Source organism: Balaenoptera acutorostrata, chromosome 11, assembly GCF_949987535.1.
Source record: "Balaenoptera acutorostrata chromosome 11, mBalAcu1.1, whole genome shotgun sequence".
NCBI lineage: Eukaryota > Metazoa > Chordata > Mammalia > Artiodactyla > Balaenopteridae > Balaenoptera > Balaenoptera acutorostrata.
Genome location: NC_080074.1, coordinates 15,486,452 through 15,501,582, shown reverse-complemented (window position 1 = coordinate 15,501,582; position 15,131 = coordinate 15,486,452). Strand labels below are relative to the sequence as shown.

The window sequence follows — 15,131 nt, the reverse complement described above, 5'->3', positions numbered from 1 at the left end:
AAGAATATTGTGACACAGTGCTCTAAATGCTGTACCCAAGAAAGTACAGTGTGATATGAGACACAGGGGAGTGAGGGAGATTCCAGGATGGCTTCCTGGAGAAATTAATATATAAGCCGATACCTGGATAATCAGTAGGAGTTAGCCTGGAAAAGAGGAGAGAGAGAATGTTCTGGATAGAGGGAATAGTGTATGCCCAGGCTTAAAGGCAAGTGACAGTTCTTGTGACTGCAAAGAAGGCAGTGCTGGTTACAGCAGAGGATGTGACAGAGGGTGTGTCCCAAGGTGAGGGAGGCCGGAAGCAGACACAAACAAAGGGCTTTCTGTGCCTTGTTAGAAACAAGGGGTCCCAGAAGGGCAGGACTGGAGTTATCTTAGCAGCCCTCTGTGCTTGAAACAGCACCCCAGACCTGGTAAGCCCTTGACAGTCGTGTGGCGAATGAACAAATGCTTTCCTCTCTGCTTGATGTGTGGCCTGGAGGTCTCATGGGACCACTCCCATTGAATGAGGGAATCTCAGGATGGAAATCTCTGCCGAGATCTCCAGGCACATCTTCTCTGCAAGTCTTGGCTGCCTGAAGGATCTGAAATCTAACTTCTGTCCACAGGTGACCTGGTGTCCCGAGCAATGCATCACCTGCAGCCCCTCAACGCCAAGCACCATGGCAATGGCACCCCCCTGCACCACAAGCAGGGGGCGCTCTACTGGGAACCCGAGGCCCTGTACACCCTTTGCTATTTCATGCACTGCCCGCAGATGGAATGGGAAAATCCCAACGTGGAGCCCTCCAAAGTCAACCTCCAGGTGGAAAGGTAAGACTTGTGTTGGCTTTGGATGGCCAAAGAGAGGGCCTCCCTTCTGGCCAACGCCACCTTATGGTGAGTAGGTATTGCCTCCAGGGTGGTATAGGAGTTGGGGAGGAGAGGGATGCTGGGGGTCAGAACTGCCCAGTTTCCAGAAACTCACCGGAGGGGTCTAGATGACCTTGAGGGGTTATCAGAGACCTGGGTGGAATCTTTGAAATGGGTTTGCATGGGGCTGGTCCAGTTTGGGATAAAGGTGGCCTGGGTCAGAAGAGAGGGTCTGCAAATCTGGAGGGATGAGGCCTCTGCAGTGCAAGGGGGCTTCCTTGTGAAGGCAGCTTAGGGGGATACCAGCTCCTTGGGTGGGAGATGTTTTATCTTCATTTCATCCTGTCTGCCCTGGGGATTCCAGGGGGAAACCATAACACTTGCTCAGCCAGAAGTGGGTCTCTCATGTGGGCAGGAGACAGCATAGCAGTTCCCATGAAGCAGAATCCTCGTGGCAGAGAAGGAAGGGAGGGCTCCCTGGAAGAGGAAGCTCCCTCTGACCTGGCTTCTGCTGCTCCCCAGCGCCATCCGTCCACTTCCCCATGCCTCAGCCTCCACATCTGTAAACGAGCAGCTGCACTAAGCGTTTTCCAGGTTGCCTTCCACCTGGAAAATCCCAAGATTTTCTGAGGATGGTTTCACCCTCTCAGAGGCAAGACATCCAAACCACCATCAGGAAAGGAGGCTGCCTGGAGGCGTCCCCTCTTCCCCTGGGAACAGGTCCACAGAGATGTGGACCTGTTCCTAAGGGAACATCTCCCCCCAGCATCTCACAAATCAGGCCCCTCCTCCTGTGTACACAGGCTTGTTCACTCTAACTACTGCAGTAGTGACGCTGTTTATCGAGTGGTTAAAGAACAGGCTCTGTGATCCGGACTTCTGGGTTCAAATCCAGGCTCTTCCAATTAAAAGCCAGGGTGTCTTGGAAAAGTGCCTTTAGCCTCCCTGTGCCTCAGTTTTTTCATCTACAAAATAGGGGTCCTAAGAATAAATCCTTCATAAGGCTGTTTGAAGATTGAATGCATTGAACAGTGCCCAACATGTAGTAAGTGCTCAATAAATGTTCCCTTTGATTATTGTTGTTGGAGATCTTATCCACAAATAGCTGAACAACTCCCAGTTTGGGCTCAATGCACTTTCCTCTGTTAAATGGTTCCAAGTGGTTTTGAAACGCTCGCTGGATGCTCTGTTTCTGCCAGGATGGATCGGGCTTAATTGGGCTCCTAAACCATGTCTCTTGGCTTTCAGTTTAGAGTAGAGGATGCAGGATGAGTGAGACAGAAGTTGACTCTTTTTTTTTTTTTTTAAATCCCAAGTTAGCATCAATATTTCAATCCAGTCTGGAATTAACTTAATCAGAGGATTACTCATGTCTCCCGCCATCCAGGCCAAATCAGTGGGTGCCGTGTGCATATTTTCATGTGCCAAATATGCCCAAAGTGGAGAGGTGGCGACGTGCCCGTGGTCCCTGGGCAGAAAACAACCTCAGTCAGACACACCAAGACGTTGCTTTCTATGAGTATGAATCGTGATGGCTGGGAGGATGGAAACTATTGGCCTTGGCCTTTGGGGTACCTAGTTCTTCAGCCCCCATCCCTACCCCAGCAGCCTGTAGAATAGGGCAGTTTCTCTGACTCACCTACCCCGCCACTCTTCAATTCCCACCTCTATGCAGATGACACCCCCTCCATCTCCAGCCAGACGTCACCACCTCTGAGCTCCAGAACCTGATCCAGCTCAGCCTTCCAGTTTCCACTCTCAAGTCTCACACTCTCAGGCTGGTTCTTCTCAGGGCACCTTATTCTTTTCTGCCCAACACAGCAAATGTGTGTGTGTGTGTGTTTGTTGCCTGTGAGCTTCGTAAGGGCACAGAACACATCTGTTTTGGTTGTCACGCCACACCTAATGCCAAGCTCAACATCTGGTATATATCACAAAGTCAGTAAATATTTGTAGGATGAAAGAAGGGACAAATCCATTGATCCAGCCGCCTATGGAACATTTCCATCAGGGGTGCTCACAACCACCTCAAAACTAAAGCCAACATCTTCCCCCCAAACTGACTGTTCCTCCTTCCCCCCCCCCCCCACCAAGTCTCTAAGAATGGCATCACCATCAACCCGGTCACCTCGGTCAGAAAACTGGGACTCGCCCCACACTCCTTCCTCTCCTTCCCTCCTTCCTACGGCCAACTGGTCAGTAGGTCTCACTGATGCTACATCTGTGCCGTCTCCCATTCCTCTAATCCTTCCTCCCCAGATTGCTGCCTCACTGCATGGTTCAGGCCCTCATTTCCTCTTACTGCTATTACTGCATTTGATTTCTAAATGGTCTCCCTGGACGGGAGGCTTAATATTCTCCGACCAGCTCCATCCTCATGGCCACCAGACTGAAACTTCTAAAATATACATCTCATCGTGTGACATACCCCCTGCCCCCAACTCAACACAGTTGTGTGGCTCCCGTTATATTTTCTGTTATGTAGTTTCCATCTTCCCTTCCGGAATCTATTTCAGGATTCAGAGTGTCGTTGAAGTGGCTGTAAGTCTAGGGAGACCATCTAAGGATTCCAAACTTTCTGGGACAAGTTTTAAAGAGGCATGAGCTGCAAGGGGGAGCCGAGCAAAGAGAACATGTCCTAGAATTTGTCAGAGTCAATTATCTCGGTCTTTCCATTCCTCCTTGGCTGAATTTTCAGGGGACAACACAAAACAGAAAGAACTTGTCATTTTTTGAGTTCTGTTCACTTTGGTCCTCTGGAAAGAGTATGGATTTGGGAGTCAGATCGCCCTTTGGGTTTGGATCCCGGCTCTGCTTCTTGTAGTTCTGGGACCTTGAATGAGTCATTTCACCCCTGTTGAAACTCTTCTCCTCAACTGTGAAATGAGAACAAAACCAGCCTCTTGGGACCTGTGTAAGCAATGAATTAGATACTGTAGCTAAGACATCCAGTGCCATGCCTGGCACAAGGGAAACTCCCCTCACCCCCCTCCCCAAAAAAGGAGCTGATATTATACATCTTCTTTTTCTTTTTCTTTTTTGGCTCTAAAATGTTATTATCGTTGTCCCTAAAGAAGCCTGTGTATGATTCCTTCCAGACGAAAAGCTGTTTCTTCCCGTTCCATGATAGGCTGGGCGTTGATATTTATTAGCGTCTGAAAACACACAGGGAAGGGCTTCAGAGGAGAGGGGACTCTGTTTCCAGCCAAGTGTTTACAGCAGCTTCATACCAAAACTTACAAACAAGACGTTTCCAGTGGGAGGTAGGATTCTAATTTGGAGCTGTTTTTTTTCTCCCTTTCTGTCTTCTTTTTCCCCCCCAAATCAAACAACATTTCCTTGACTCTCTATCTCTGTTCTGGCAAAGTCAAGTAAGGCCATGGTGTTTATATGGTTTTCCATAGACTCTTCAAGAACAGGAGCTGAGTATTATGTGCTTTTTGTCCACGCCGAGCAAAAGGCCTGGAACATATTTGTTGACTGAAATACAGATTGTTTTGTGTCCCAAACCATCTCTGCTTGTCAGAACAGCCTTTCTTGGCTGGAGTACTTGGAACTAGGCCTCTGTATACCATTTGACTCTTTCATGTGGGCATAGCTTTCCAGTTGCTACATTGGTTTTGGATAGCTTCATTTTTCATTGTGGGGTTTTGAAGAAGCTCAGTACCAGTATAAAATTTCTGTAGTTTAAGTTGTTCCAGAACTTTGGCTACTATTTTTTGAGCTTCTGAAATCTTTCAGTCCCTCAGATACTTTATTTAGGAAAAAAAAAACAAAACAAAACTCAGATAAATTTTGTACGATTATGATTAGGCTATATTTATTTTCCAAATAGTAATGATAAATGTAAACACCTCAGTTTTGAGGATAGGGGTCATGTGAAGCTACTACTAATTTTTAATAGAATCATCTTAAATCTATGACAAAATTTCCCTGCCCCAAATCATTACTGGAAATACTAGTGATTCCTAGATGTGTTTGGCCATGAATGATTTCAGTAATTTGTCACCGTAAAATTAAAAAGAGTAGGATAAATAGGAGTGTTTTGTTGCCTGGAGTAACTGGTAATGCCCAAGAGGAACAGAGATCGGCTTCACCTAGAAGACTAGACAATTAGGTAGTTTTACTCTCCCCGAGTCTCATGGGAAACAAACCAGAATTTACATCTAGGCAGTGGCAGCTTTCGCCCCTTTTGTAAGCAGAGCTGTGTAAACAGATGTGGCAGACATCTGTTTCCCTGTGTCTACCAGGGAAATCTCAACCACAAACATGAGTATCCAATCACCAATAACCAACTATTTGAGGAAAACGAATGGAAGAAACAGAACAGTCCTAACAAATGGAAGAATTTACACTTGAGGAAATAGAGTTAATAAAGCAAACATACCAGATATTAGAAGTTAATGGTACCCAAATACATCTTCTAAGAAACCCTTCCAAAAGATCACCCCAGCACATCAATATGTGACAGGTGATATCCAAATTTTAACATACTCCAACAGACATACCCAGGGTTATGCAAAATTTCCAGCCTTCTATTTATAACCCTTCCCCATTCTTTCCCATCAAGGAATGTATATCAGAACACAAGTGAGCAGAGGTATCCTTGATACAAGCAGCACTACTAGTAGGAATGCTTAGTTGCAAGAGTTGAACCTGCTTAGCAGAAAGAAAACCTCTGGGAGGCCCAGTGTAGGCAGAGGGTTAACAAATCCTTTCCCCTCCTGCATGAGAATTTGATGTTGGGTTAATTTTCTAGCTCTGTTCCCCTGGAAACGTGATAAAAATTACAATATCAACTGTGTTACTAAGCAACATTGCTAATGGTCAGAATGACCCTAGGTTGGTACATTAGATCTGGCCTTGTAGTACTATAGATACTTGGTATAAATACCAAGTATTTATAGTACTTGGTATAGTACTTCCAGAGCTTCAGGCTTCCTTGAATTCACTGATCCTTATAACTGGCAATGTCCCTTGCAGGACCTTGGAAGCTACTTCTGTGGAGTTGTTACAAGAGATATTGGGGTTCATAAAGCAGGGCAGTTCTCACAACCACCCAATTGGATCTTATCTCCTTGCACCTGAGTGTCACCGGGGCAGAAGATAGCTCTGAGATGGCTGGGTGAATCGTTATAAAGACTCCCAGTAAAAGGAACGTCTGATGTTGTCATGCAGGACAAGTGTGGCCTATGATGGTCCCATGAGTCTACATGTTTAGTAGAGCTTAGGAAGACTTCTGGAGGGCATTGAAGCTTGAGAAGCAGGCTTTGAGCCCACACAACCTGGAGCAGTGCCCAAGTTGCACCCCAGGATTGCTCAGAGCCATAGACACTGGACTTTACACCACTGAGGCTGGATTTTGGCCACTCCCAGCAGGACCTCTGTCACCATTACCCCTGAAAGCTGAATGTCTCTGCTACCACTCTTGTCATGTTCCATCTCTGTCACACCACTTGCTTCTAACTCAGTGGAGCCTGGGTCCCATCCCTGCACCCTAGTAGCAGGGGTGTCTGGAAAGGTGAATTTCTACCTTGTTGAACTATGGAATAATAATATGGGAAATTTTCCAAACGGTAAGGTCATCAGTGGTTCCAAGCACCCAAAAAAAGTTGACAAAGGTTCACTACACTCTTCTACTTTACTTTTTTTTAAAATAAATAACACACAAGTGAATCATTTGCACAGTTCAGTACTTTTGACCATTATTAGCCACGCAGCTCACAACTGATTGGCTTACACACCACAGTGAATACTCCCCAACATAAAGACTGCTTGGGCTGACACCCTAGGAACCTCAACAGCAAGAAGGAGGAGACAGGAGGACTGTTTTTTCCTGACATCTTAAGCAGCAGTGCAGAACGCCTTTCCCCAGAGGAAGAATGCTACTTTCTCACCTTCTTGAGGGCAGTGGTCACATCTGGCACAAAAGTCCCCTAAAATGTCCACCCACTGCTAGTGGGTCCTGGAGAAATTCATAGTCAATGGATGAATGGGGACAACCCAGAGTGGGAGAGCCTGTTTTATATATTAGACCTGTTTTCTGCAGGGCTATGTGTGGGCTTTTGTGGGCTCGCCTGGAATTCCAACCATTATATAAATGGTTCTAATGAAAAACAAATGCATGTTGAATTCTAAATAATTAACTTAAGAAACAAAGTTTTAAAACATGATCTATTTGTGACATGAACGTTGCTGCAATTTATTTCATCTGGCCAGGGTAAAAGCAACTCTAATCCCAATATTTTTCAAACTGTAGGTTACAGCCCATTAATGGGCCATTAAACCAATGCAGTGCAGAGATTGGCAAACAATACCCCACAGGCCAAGCCTGGCCTACTGTCTGTTTTTATAAAGTTTTATTGGAACACAGCCATACCCACTTGTTTACATATTATTTATGGCTGCTTTTGCACTTGTGGTTAGTTGTGACAGAGACCAAATGGCCCACAAGGCTGAAAATACCATTTAGCCCTTTCCCCTGATGCTGTGGGTTATAACCTGCATTTTAAAAAAATTAAGTAGAATTGAATAAAAAAAAAATCAAAGTAGCTTGCATTGAGGGAAGGTAACTATGTTTCTTGAAAGTTTGTTGGTTTTTTGGGTTTTTTTTTCGTTACATTAACTTAACTGGAGTTGATTAACTTGCCAAGGTCATGCAGCTAACGTTGCAGGACTAGTGTCTGAACTCCCGGCATCAGGCCCTGCTCTGTGCTTGTCTTCCCTAGTCTGTCTTGCTGTCCATGAACTATGGTTTTAAAGAAATAATATTTGAAAGCCTCAGCCCTAGTCTCTAGAATCTTTTTATAATCTTTATGAATGTTTACAGGATATAAAACTAATACACTTATTAAATAAAATACAAGTACACAAAAACTTTAAAGAAGAAACTTTGAGTCACCCATAGTCTCTGCATCCAGGAATAAGCACTGAGACCATATTGGGTATTTCCTTCCAATCTTAGTTTTCTGTGTATATTCAAAAGGTGTTTGGTTGTTTCACAAAATAAGGACTGTTCCATCATTGGATACGGAATTTAAAGTCAAGAGAAAGCTGAGAACAGGCATGTCAAACATGCTTCATTCCTGCCGAAGATGATAAAACTGAGGCCTAGAGGGGTGAGTGGACTTTTCTGGAGTCAGAAGCATATTTTCAGTGGATTTGCAAGGCAGTGCCGCAGTGTCTTGCACATGCTTTGCCCTCTTCTTGGACCACTGCCTCCCCTCTGCTCCGTCATCTCACTACCCCCATCAGTTCAGCCTTCAAGACTCATTTTAGGCATCACCTCGTCCAAGTACCCTTTCCTACCACCTCAGGATGCACTGAGTGTCCAGGGCCTAGCTCAGTGGATAGCATATAGTAAGTGCTTAATAAATGCTTGCGGAACTGAACAGAGCTGGGTCTGAAACCTATATGTTCTGGCTGTCGGCCCAAAGAGCCATGTTGCCCGTGTCAACTCAGACAGCCCTTAGATTGCCACTGGCTCTACTGATCACATGCTTCAGGCCTCAGTTTTCTTAGCTGTACACAAAAAATAAGCATTCCTACTTCATGGAGCTGTTTTGATGACTAATGAACTAACTTATGTAAGTGCCACACATAATCACTGACACTTAGCAGGTGATCCATCAATGGCAGGGATTATTATTTACTTTCTTAAACCAGGTTGACTTCCTCTTAGATATTATAAGAGATTTTGATCAACACTTAGTATGTGGCAGGTCCTGCTCTATACTTCGTGTGTATTAACTAATTCAATCATCACAGTACCCCTTGAGGCAGGAGCTGGCCTCACCTCTCCCCATTTCACAGATGAGGAAACTGAGGTGCAGTGAGGTTAAGTAAGTTGCACACTTGGGCAGGTCTGGGAGTATCAAAAACATCAAATGAATGCTGCATGGCTATAGGGAAGGAAGCTCTCTGCTAAGGGAACAGAATGCATACCATGGAGGGCAGGAAGGTGAGAAAACAGAAAGTGAGACCTTGTTCTGAAGAGGTGTTGGGTAGAGCAACAAATTAGACAGGAAAGAAGGTTGAGAGACCCTCCAAGGTGTCAGGACTTTCTCCTATAAGCAGTGAGGAGCTGGAAAGGATTCTAAGAAGGGAGGTGAAGAGACCAGAACTGTGTCTGATTCCTTGTAAGCCCTCCCTTGATGGAGGCATAAGGGTGCCTGAAGGAAGGTAATGAACATCTGATGCACCTACTATGTGTCATGTGCTATGTGAGCTACTTTACTTTCAGAGTTTAATTTAATCCTTACACTCAACTTTGTGAGGTAGAAATGCCTTCATCTACAGATGAGACGATTAAGTCTAGTTGCTACTAGTAGGAAAATGCTGTTCGGAAGCGATTTAGGTAAAGCTAAGGACCTTCACAGCACATTAATTTTATCTCTGGATATTTCTTATTCTGGAGCCAGAGTTTATATCTTGGTTCTAACACTTACTAGCTCTGTGACCTTGAACAAGTTACTTAACCACTCTGAGCCTCAGTTTTCTTATCTGTAAAATGGGAGCTATCATAGAATTGCTTCAGAGGGCTGTTGTGAAGCTATTATGTGTTAATATATAGAAAGCACTAAAAATCCAGCATGCATTAGTCTCTTTATAGATAATGGCCATTATTATTCTCACTGTCATGGTGCTTATAACCTAGATGTGTACTAGAGCAGGCCTTCTCAAATTTTAATGTACATTTGAATCCCCTGGGACCTCATTAAAATGCAGATTCTATTCATTAGGTCTGGGGCGGGGCCTGAGATGCTTCATTTCTAATAAACTCCCAGGTGGTGCTGATGCTGCTGGTCCCTGGAGCATCACGTGAATAACAAGATACTGTGCTGTCATTCATTTCCCCAACCTACTCCAACCCCCATTTTCAGTTACACAAGGGCAAGAAATAAGCCTTTTGTTGATTTTTGTCTCTCTGGTAGAGCTGAGCACATAATAGGTGCCTAAGAAATATTTCTCAGGCTTTGGGGGCTGGATTGAGCCTTGCAGGGCCTCTACTCTTACCGCATGAGATGCTGTATCCCTCTGCAATTTGCCGAAATGAATGGATTTCAGAAGTCAGATGTGGCCATCCATCCTGTGGAACTCTCAGGTTTTGGAGCAGCAGCCAAGGGAAGGTGCTGAGCATCCAAATATAATGATCATCTTCCACTTAACAAGGTGGCCGGCTCCTCTCAAGAGGCTTGGGAATAGCAAATTAGCCACAAGTGTGCAGGAGAAAGGTGAGGCAGGATTTGACAGGTGTCCTCCCCGGGGAGAGGCAGCAGGGCAAATCCTAAACCACACCAGCTAAAGGGCTGTTAAACACGTCCAGCCCTCAGGGCTTGTCAAACTGTTTACACGCAGTTGCCCAGGAATTTTTTCCCAGCCAAAGGGGGTGCAGTTGCTCCTGACCACAGGTAATAAGCTGGGGGCTCAAGTTTAAAAACAGCCCCCTCTCCCAGTATGGGAGGTTAGTCTGATCAAATGCATGTGCTTCACTTGTTCATTTCAATATCCAGGTCTTTTCTGAATCCCAGTCAACTGGCTGCCACAGCAGTCTGGTCTGGTCTGACACCAGCTTCTCTTTATTTAAGGGAAAAAGAAGGAAAACCTTACCTTTATGATACAAAGACTAAGGAACTCGTGCTGCACTATCCAGTATAGTAACCACTAGCCATGCGAAGCTGTTTAAATTTAAATGAATTTAAATTGAATAAAACTAGAGCTTCAGTTCCTTAGTATCACTCGCCTCTTTTCAAATACTCAATAGCTAGATGTGGCTAGTGGTTCCTGCATTGGATCCCTCAGAGATAGGACATTTCCAACATCACAGAAACTTCTATTGGACGTCGCTGACCTAGACACTCAGTGCACATAGTGTCCCCATTGCAGGAGAAAGAGCCCGTGATAATCCCACTCCTGAAGCAATAAGGTAGGAAGTGTAGGGACCAGGGACCAGCTCCCCTACCGAGGCATTTTGCGTGTTTCCGTGTTTTGATCATCTTAGTTTTTCAAAGCGGCCATCATCATCATCACAACCAAATTTTACCAAGTCCTTACGACATGCTAGCCTCTCTTCTAAGTGCATTAGTCATTGGGTCCTCACGAGAATCCTGCAAGTGTAGTAGCATATCCTACACTATCGCAATCTCTTATCTTCTCCTGAGTAACTTCAGGCTCAGAGAGGTTGTGTAGCTTGCCCAGGTCACACAGCTAATTGGGGCAGAACTGAGATGCAAAGGTAGGAAGCTTGAGTCCAGAGTTTACTCTGTCAACGGGGTGCTGTGCCACGGGGATGGGAAGGATGTCGGATGTGAGGGGGAGGTCATACGATTCCCTGCAAAGGTTAAAAGTCTGAAAATCTCCCAACAGGTACATTCTTGTTTTAATATGCTTCCTCCACCTCTACCCTTTTCCTTCTAAGATTTTCCCTGGCTTAGGCTTCAATAAATATCACTAATATAAGTGGACTAATGATAATCAAATCATTTCATCTGATTAGACAACAGTTAAAAACCTTTGAGAAACATGTTAACCTCCTGAAACAAATTGCTGGATATGTATATATAGACCCTGCCTCTTAAATCTTTACCTCAGTGCTACTTGAGCTTTTCATTTCTTATTATACTTTTCAATATTGTTAATTACTTGTTTTATTTGCTACTGGACTTTTTATTCAGTTGTTCATTCTTCATTCATTCATTGAACACGCATTGAGTGCCTGCCCTAAGCATAGTAAAAGGAAGAGCTGGTCTTTATCAGAGTCTTATGTGTGCCAGGCACCATTATAAGCACTTTACATGAATTAACTCATTTATCCCTCATGATAACTCCAGGAGGGACGAATTGTTATTGTCATACCCAGTTTATAGATGTGGAAAGTGAGGCAGAGAGGATAAGCAACTTGCCCAAGTTCACAGGGCTCAGAAGTGGCCCCATGCTGGGGAGGCGGAGCCCAGGGACCTCTCAGGACTCCTGCCCTGAGCAGCTCATTTATCATCAAAGATAGAAAGTGCCAAGGTTCAGAAGGGAGGTGCAGATAAACTGCTGAGGGACTCAGGGATGATGGTTTTTGAGTCAGGCTTTGAAAGATGAATAAGATCAGGCATTCTAAGTGGGAGGAGCAGCCGGCAAAGGCTCCAAGGTAGGAAATCGCAAGGTACATGGGGGGAAGCATGTACCATAGACCAGAGGCCAGACTGACCTTCGGCTGGTTTGCAAAAGTGCAGATGGTTAGCCAGTTGTTAAAATGCTAAAATACTTCTCTATGAGTTGGTAAAACGCTGCTGCCCCAAATGTCCCCTCCACCACCCTCATCCCCCGCCTCATGTCCTGCAGCTGCCCCATAAGAGGTCCTGTCTGCAGCAAGACCATAGGAGTTAGGTGGTACCTGGGCCTTCCCCATAGTCAAGTATTTAGAAAATCCTCGCTGAGTTGAAAGTCTATGGGAGAAATATACATCCTGCAGGTGTTGATGGGCCTCTGTTCCTTCCACAGTGGGGTTAGGGTGAAGGTTTGAACAAAGGAAGAAGCATAAGCAAAGTACAAATGCCTGCTCAACTGCATCCTCACCTGTGCTGTGAAAATTTGTGCCCCTCACCCCCAGTCCCCATGAAGCCCTCTGTGAATAATTATAACAACTCTTGAGTGCCAATGTGAGCCAGACCCTATGATGAGCTTTTCTAGATTATCCCACTGAAATGTCCCAATCATCCTCTGAGATACTATAACTCTGCCTATTTTACCGATGAGGAAAGCGAGGCTTAGAGAAGTCCAAGGATTGGACCAAGGTCACATAGCTAAGCTAGTAAGTGGCTGGGCTGGAGGCTGAGATTCCAGAGCCTGTGTCTTCTTGACCCCCTACCATGTGGCCCCAGTCATCACTCTGGCTTCCAAATGGCACTCATTTGCTTCCAAATGTCTGTCTTTGCTGCCAGACTTTGAGCTCCTCGCCAGCAGGGACTGGACTTTGATCATCTCTTGCTCTCTCTGGCAGCCAGCCAGGCCTGGCACAGAGTGGATGGGGATATAAAGATCAATCTGAGTGCATGGCAGCAGGAGGATGTAGCAGGGGATGATGTAGTGACCAGTTAGAAGGTTCCTGCAAAAGTCCCAAGAGAGATGACAAGTGCATGGCTTGGCGGAGTGCCAACCTCTCTGTCCCCCAGGGAGGGATGTCACCAGTGGCCTCCTCCTTTTGCCTAATGGTCCGGAGGAAAGCTACGTTAGCCTTCTTGGATTTTTGGTTCTTTCTCATTTGCCTAGAACCGGCAGTCCTTTGCTTGCCCTGTGTCTGGGGTCTCGGGCACCGTATGTGAATGTTCTGAACGTGCAGGAAAATTCTTTTTGAAGAACATTAAAAGGGCGAAAATTAGCCCTTGAAACTGCCTAGTGTAAACTGAGGGCTGGCCCAGTATGGCAAAGGCAAACGAGAGCCAGAGTGCGTGGGACCAGAAAGGCCTGCAGAGAGAGGGAGAAAGAGAGAGAGAGAGGAAGAGCATTCTCTGAGCTCAGCCCGCTTTCAAACCATCTGCCCCTGTGCCAAGTTTTCACTCTTTTTCATGCTTTCAGAAATAGTGATATTGACAGCTGCCAGCACATAGCTGGGTTTCACATATTATGGTTTCCCAGGCAGTAAATCTGGTCATTTGCCCTGAGCAGCAGAGCATCTGAGTTGCCCTTTCATTCTTCAAAGTCTGACTTTCCAAACGAAGCCTATACATGTCTCTGTGTATCCTAGGCTACAGTTTTCCTAGGTTTCTTGATTTAATCACATTCTCCCCTCCATCCATTTTGCTCTCCTCATGGACTGCATATGTTTACAACTACAATACAGGTGCTACAAATACAAATTTTTATATGATGGTATCTTTTTACTGAAAAGCTATATATACTCTTTTTTTTTAATTTTGGAAAATACAGAAAAATGTAAGAAAGAAAATTAAAATTATCTACAATTCTACTGCCCAGAGGTAGCCAGAATGATTATTTAGTCTATCTTCTTATCTCTTTTTTTTAAGACAAATTAGGCTTTTTAAAATAATTGTACTGTGTATATATAATTTTATATCTTTTTTATTTCACTTACTAGTACACCATAAGCATTATCCTGGCACTACTCCAGAACATTCCTAAACATCATTTTTAATGACTGCAAAATATTCCATCTTGTGAAGGCATCATAATTTGCCTAACGGTTCCCAGGTTGCCAGGTATTTGGTTTGTTTCCAACGTGTGAATTGCTGTTCTTTTCAAACTGCCCATAGTGGCATGACTAAAACACCAATGTTGAGGGAATGGATATAAAAAGAGTAGTCTGTCTGGAGCAGAGCAACTGAGGGATTAATTTATGAGGCCTCTGATATCCCGGGTGAGGGAGAAGTTGCAGAAGAAGCAGAGCACCGGGAGGTGGGTTTCCCCAGCCCCATCCCGTGCCACTTCTTTTTCCAGGAAGAAATGCCTTGTGGGAAACATCAGGAGTGGCCCCATCCAGCCTGTAAGGTTTCCAGCCACAGTCATTATCAAATCTCCTGGAGTGAGTGCTTCACAGTTTCCCGGGGTCTTCCACCCCTGCAGTCTCCCTGGATTCCGGAAGTGGGAAGACCAGTCGCAGTTGCTTTTCACAACTTAAGAGACTGAAAGAAAAGTCTAGAAAAGTCGTGAGCTTTGCCCAAAGCCATGCAGTGAAGTGGTCAAATTGAAACCAGAGGGCTGCTCTAGGGATCCCTGGAAATCCCCACCTTCCTTCCCGCATTGCTTCTAGAATGGAGAAGAGCATTCCAGCATTATCAAAAAGCAAGTTTTGAGTCTGACCATGTACAGAGTTCATTGCACATGTACTTGGCCGTGTCTGTAGATATGGAAGTTTCCACGATTCCAGGAACTGTTTGTTGGTTGGTTGGTTGGTTGGTCGGTCATGTTTGTAATTCTGGATTTAAAGTTTTTGCTCTGTTTTTAGGTTTTCCCGCAGATAAGAAACATTCCCTGGGAAGGCTTCCTCAGTTCTTTCAAATTGGTGTGAGGAGTTCAGTCAAGATTCAGTAGGTCAGGTTCAGGCCTGCTCAGGAATTTAGGCAGAACATGCTGTCAAAAGAAGGTGCCTATTTTCCCAGGCTTTGTTCTCACTGAAAAGTTCAAACTCCAAGGCTGGAGCTAACCCTTTTGGCAGTCCTTTGTCACACTGCTCTCTACGAATTCCTTACACAGAATCCCACCCATCACATGGTCATTCTCCAATCCGTTATGGCAGCAGGGTGTGGAAACAACATTTTTATGAAGAAAAAAGG

The 15,131-nt window shown here is 44.9% G+C and overlaps 1 protein-coding gene across 2 annotated transcripts in view; it reads left to right on the top strand.

Moving 5' to 3' along the window:
• ABTB3 (ankyrin repeat and BTB domain containing 3) overlaps positions 1-15,131 on the top strand; it is a 304,628-nt gene that overhangs the window by 196,332 nt on the left and 93,165 nt on the right. For both annotated transcript variants that reach the window (XM_057556713.1, XM_057556712.1), the window contains exon 3: positions 609-813. In XM_057556713.1, coding sequence (XP_057412696.1) covers positions 609-813 — 205 coding nt within the window. The remainder of the gene's footprint in view (positions 1-608; positions 814-15,131) is intronic.